This window comes from Citrus sinensis, chromosome 9, assembly GCF_022201045.2.
Source record: "Citrus sinensis cultivar Valencia sweet orange chromosome 9, DVS_A1.0, whole genome shotgun sequence".
Taxonomy (NCBI): Eukaryota; Viridiplantae; Streptophyta; class Magnoliopsida; order Sapindales; family Rutaceae; genus Citrus; species Citrus sinensis.
This window is the reverse complement of record NC_068564.1, coordinates 23,585,503-23,591,639: the sequence shown is the minus strand read 5'-3', so window position 1 is coordinate 23,591,639 and position 6,137 is coordinate 23,585,503. Positions and strand designations below refer to the sequence as shown.

Sequence of the window (6,137 nt, the reverse complement as noted above, 5' to 3'; positions counted from 1 at the left end):
GCCTTCAAATATTAATATTGAATGATTTATGATTGGGCTTGTAAATACCACAACTATCCCCTTTTTATTTTAAAATAATAAAATTATTTTTCATTAAAACAAAAACAAAAAAATATATATCTTAAAATATTTATTAATGGAGAGCAAACAACATAGCAAGAGAAAGAGAGAAAGTAAATAAGAGACACAATAATCTTGAGAGAAATTTTATTCAATTTTTAAGTATATACAAATAAGGAGGTAAGCATTTCTTTTATAATTACATAACCATAAAAATGAAGTAAATGGATAAAAAATAATTTTTTTTTTATCAGTCATAAGTTTTTATGAAAATTATAGAAGATGAAGAGTTATTTGGTATGGAAATATAAGATTGATTTGATGAACGTCCACATAATTAGAACTATTTCTTAACATTCTTCATTGAATATTCATTCTACAAAACATAAGTCTCAGCCTCATTAACACCTTTGCTAGTAAAAATCCTATGAAAAAAAGATTAGTGAAAGAAAAAGAGTTTACTGTTCATCTATATATATTAAAGAGGTGCAAAACTACATCATTAAAAACTTTGTAGGAAAATCTGATAAGGAAAATAAGAAAATCTAATAAAGAAAAAAGAGTATAATATATTTAGTCTTTCATATCAGTAACTCCCTTGATAAGCATACTCTCCCTTACTAAAATAGTCTGCATGATCAACCCCATCCTTTCGAAACTTCTATTCATAAAAAAAACATTTAGAGAAGCTTTATATTTCATATTATTTTCCATGTCTTCAATTTCATACAGAGCAATTGCAAGAATACAAATAAGCAATCTGGTACAAGAAACTTTGCAATATAATACAATACTTAAAGACCAAAAACAACATTTTGGCATTAGGGGAAGAAAATGGTAATTTATCATATAAAAAACAATTCATAGACTAATAACAAAAATTTTTCATACCAAGACATCCGATCTTGAATTTCTTCTTAAAATAGTAATTCATACACTGTTCAAGAGTTATCATAAGAATCAAGTCATCTCAATGTAACTGTTGAGATAGCAAATCCAAAACCCATTCCTTTCAATAAAAGATCCTCCTCAAAGTGGATAATGCCACATTTCACTTATAATAAACTTTCGCTAAAGTAATTATACTTTATATGTCTATGTTGCTCTCATCTATACTTGTCATAGAACACAAAAGCTACACCTTTTAATTTACTATTTCAATCACTTGCTTCAGGTATTTTATTCTTCAAGAATAAGTGTACAAAATCTTCTATTTTTATATTAACATCTTCGGATGTCTAAAATATAGTTCCAATTCACATTTTCTAATGAAAATTTAAGATTTCAGGTATATAGATTGCAAGTCCAAAATTTCTTATATTTTGTTAATTAGTTTTACATCTTCTAACATATGGACTGCAGGTGCAAATATTTTTATTTTGTCCAATTAATAAATTTAATGATCTTTATATTTTGTGATTCAAGAACCTAAAATTTTTATCATAACAATTAAATTCTAATTAGTAATGATCTAATGCCAAGTTTCTTGCATCAACATATACTATTAGTCAATTTATTTTTTTTTTCAATATATATGCGCAAAAAAAAATCTTTTGAAGTTTTTACATTTGCCTATGCAACTCTTTCTTAATTTGTACTCTTATTTTTTATAGGACAATATGAATCTCTTTATTTCTCAGTACATGACTCTTAAGGGTATTTGAGATTCATTTGCTAGTTGGGACATTATATTTCTCTAAGAGCAACATATTTTATCATTTAATTATCGATCAAATATATTTGTTATACATGCAAACATAGTCTCTTCAAGAGCAACATATTATTTCATCTTCTTGGAAATTAAAATATTTGTACCAATTGATCTATCACTTGCTTCAAGTGTTCATATATTCATTTGTACCACCGTATCATCTTTCGAAGACATCTCATCAGTCCACAACCATATTCTAATGTGCTTTACTCACTTTCACATAACATCAAATTTACCTAATAATGTTTATGATGGCATTGTTAAAAATTCTTTTGAACTTCAAGTTTAAATAATTTAGTTAATAGAAATGTCAAAATGGGATAAAGATGATACATATACCATTTATGTTGTCCATCAAATATGGATCACGTTGCTCCCCCTAATCTAGGATACCTTCTGCAAAAAATTGAAATTCATTTTAATTTTTTTTAACGATACAATAATTAATAATGAAAAGAATCTCATGACCCCTGGATTCAGATTCATGTGAAATTTTAGTTATTTCATACATTCAGCCTTATTAAGCTGAATTAGAGAATATGTTTGAACATGTGGTCCATCACCCATATGGATTCATTTTTTATTAATTCCACTTCGATGGTATAATATTCACACGATTTATTATCTCAAATAATAAGATCTATAACCATTAATATAACTTGAAAAGTCATATTTGCTTGTGATAATATTTTTTAATTCCAACTTCTTCAGGGAGATGATGCCAGCTAAAGGAAAATCATCATCATATTTTAATTTATATAAGTCTTAAGGAATGATAAAAGAAATTATAATTTATTAATTTCGTAGTCCTTCTGAGACATACGAGGGAGAATAAATAATAACTCCGTGTATCGTCGTCCCTCAGCGACATATTAGCGAAAGAATTTCTGTTCACCAAAGTACGATCCTTCGGGGAGGCAAAATGCCTGATTTTTATGTTCACACCTCAAGGATTTTAAACGTTCACACTTCAAGGTGAATGAATATATCAAATCGATATAATAGTAGCATGAAGCCAATACCATTGTTGGTGAATAAAATATGTAATATAAGAGATAAAAATATTCCATACTTTTCTACGGACAATAAAAGAGATATATATTTATCACATTTTTAATGGGTGGGGGAATATTCAAACCTTTATTAATTAGAGACTCGTGCTGATAATAGGTTAATTAACCTTAACTTATTTTTTACATCATAACTTAAATTCTTATTCATTTGATTTATCTAACCTAATGGTAAATAGACGACCATTTAAACGTTAAGCTAAAACTAAGTCAAGAGAATCCATCCCTATAAGAATATGATAGCTAGTCTTCTATATTTTGCTAAAACATACACGTATTAACACCTCAATTTGTATAGAATTATGGAAAATGTGTTTTTTTTTTATATATAAATAACATTACCAATGAATATGCCTGGCATATACAATTAAAGATAGAAATGAGAATGATCGTGTTCAACTTGCTCACGACAGAACAATCTAGAACAAAGCCTTTCACAGTGTGGTTGGAATATTAATACTTAATAGCATGATGTCCTAACTAATAATTGATAGGTCTTACCCAAAAATTAGAAAAATAAGCCTTTTAATTAATTATGCCTGGAGAGTTGGGAGTTGAGACTTGAAAGAGAAATGGTAGGCGTGGATTTTTCTTTAAAATCTTTTTCAAAGGTTGGGGGTGGGAAAATTTAATTTAATTGTTTTTTTTTTTCCATCTAGTTCTCCTAATATTCGAATACGAGTGATTTATAAAAAGTAAAAGTAAAAACCCTCCGAAAAGTCAAATATGCTATTTGAGAATGATTTTGGTACTTGTTAACTAATAACTAAAGATATTGAGATTAATAAAACTGGTTTTTTTTTAAGATACAATAAAATTGAAACTGAAATAAATGATGCCAGTTTTTTCAAATAATAAAAAAAAATCCATTGTCGTTTCTTGAAATTAAAAAAATGCTTTGGCATTATGTTTTTGTTAAATATTATATAAAACAATAATATAATAATGTCGATCATAATAAAAAATATATATATCCATACACATATATGAGAAAATAGCTATATGGTGTGGAAACCAAATATTTGAGTTTGAAACAAGTTAAAGCTTTCTCCCAATTACTTTGGGGGGGAGAAATCTAGCTCCACATATACACACGAGAAACTCGATTCTTTTTCTATACATGACGAGAAAGAATGATTTGTTGCTCAATTAATTGGTAATATCCGCTTTCGTACAAGGATAGTCATAGATATGTTATAAAAAAAAAAAAAAAACAAAGTGAAAAATTAAAACTCAACTAAGAATATTTCTGCCACTCTGTCTTTGGTAGACCGCTAGCTCTTACAAATATGTTTTTAGGAACTCACTCTTTCTCAATTAAAAATGATTGATTAGAACTAGCTTCAGTTTTTCTCCCTTATGATATGTGAGTAGAGTGGACAACTGTCAAATATTTGTAAAGAGAAACAATCTGAGCAAGTACTTCGTAGAATTTAATATATGTAAAGTTGTTGGCCTAGTATGTTTAATTATAATTCTTTATTGAAATAGCAGTTGTGAATATCTAATGTAATATTAGTTGTCTAATGAAATTATCAATATAATAAAATAAAAATAAAAATATATCTATAAAAAAAAAAAACTAAAACAAAATATAGCAGGAAGTTATAGTCCCATACATATCATATCTAATCCAAAACATCATATAAATGGCTCGAGTGTTCGGTAACAATTCTATTAATTTCATTAAACTATCACCAACGTATTTACCAACCTCATACTGGCATGATGCTAAGGCGTTAGTGATTATTCTAGGAAAAAAAATTAAAAAAAATAAACATTTGTTAATAAAAGATTTATTGCCTCACCAATCCATCTAAAATAAACATGTTTTTCTTGTGACCTTTTTTTTTTTTCTTTTTCCGGAGAATAATATGATAATGTTCTTATGGAAATCATTTCTACAAGTAAATCCTTTTAACTAAGCATTAAAATACTGACAACTCCATTAGAGCATTACCATTTAGTGTCGCAGAAAGGAGAAAGATGAACTGATCTTTACAAAGAGCATGTAATTCAGACTGCAACTATGCATGCTGAGACATAAAATAATTTAATTTTATTTAGTATACATACATACATATATATATATATATATATGTTATCCGATTAGAGCATCCTCATTTTTATTAAAAAATAAAAAATATAATTTTTAATGTATCGAAATCTATATTCTTTATTATATTTTAATGATATTCTCAATTTAATAAAGAAAAAATTCTCTCACAGGAAAAATACTCTGAATACACACACACACACACACATAAATGCTGAAACTGTGAAACATAAAACTATTTACCAACCTCATGTTGTTCTAATGAATGAATAAACTTCCACCGTCGAAGGAGCATCATGAATCATCATCATCATGAATCATCATCCTCGATTAGATTGCATTATATTCTGACATCATTTCAGACCTCAAAGCGTACAAAAAGATGTTTACTACTTTTCATATTAATGAGCACCAAAACCACGTACCTACCCAGCCACAATTAAATTTAAAGCAAAAATAATGTGCAATGTTTTTTTTTTAATCTCATCGGAAATTCTCATCGTCGTCGAAAGAAAAAAGCTAGCTAGCTAGCTAGCAAGTAAAACAGACATGTAAAAGTATAGCTTCGAAGTAAAAGATGAAGTCATCTGTAAGACTTAAGCAAAGCTCCACAAAACGTACATATAATAGCTTTCCAAGATTTGCAGTAAAATGGAACGTAACAAAATCTCGTCACCGTTTTCATGTCCGCCACGCTGGCGCCACGGCGGCATCGCGAACACGTCCCGGCCACGGGCTTGCTGCTGCTAATCTTCCTCTTCTGGTCTACCAAGAAGCAGAAACAAACCATTGAGAGATGTTGATTGTTGATTTGATCGGAATCCGGAGAGACGCAAGAGGGACAATTTTAAGATCCTTTTGCTGATTGCAAGCTTATTACCGACTCCAGATGATAGCGTTAGGACTAATGCTATAGGTCGCGCAGTTTACTCTTAGGTTATTGTGACATCAACCAATTGGTATTTGACACGTGTTTGGTTTTAAAAGATTGAGTGCTTGGGTTTTTTCTTTTCCTTTTACTTTTTTTTTTTTTTTTTTTCATGTAATGGTTGTAGGAAACCTGCTTAGTTACTAGTTTGTCACAGTAAATGTGCGGCTGGTATCGCCACGTGTCAACTTTGGCATGTTGTAATTTGTCAAGCGGTGAAGACTGACCGGAGAATGTGTTTGCTTTCCAACGAGAAGTGGGGTGAACGGCGAGGATCAAGATCTTCTTTTGATACGAGTATTTTATAAATTT

The 6,137-nt window shown here is 29.0% G+C and overlaps 1 protein-coding gene across 1 annotated transcript; it reads right to left on the bottom strand.

Annotated features, from left to right (window-relative positions):
* Nucleotides 1-5,163: 5,163 nt before the first annotated feature.
* LOC102607862 (uncharacterized) lies at nt 5,164-5,814 on the bottom strand. The gene has a single exon (XM_006464635.4). It carries the CDS (start codon nt 5,685-5,687, stop codon nt 5,481-5,483), a length of 207 nt encoding a protein of 68 aa, XP_006464698.1. The 5' UTR covers nt 5,688-5,814; the 3' UTR covers nt 5,164-5,480.
* Between the last annotated feature and the right edge of the window lie 323 nt (nt 5,815-6,137).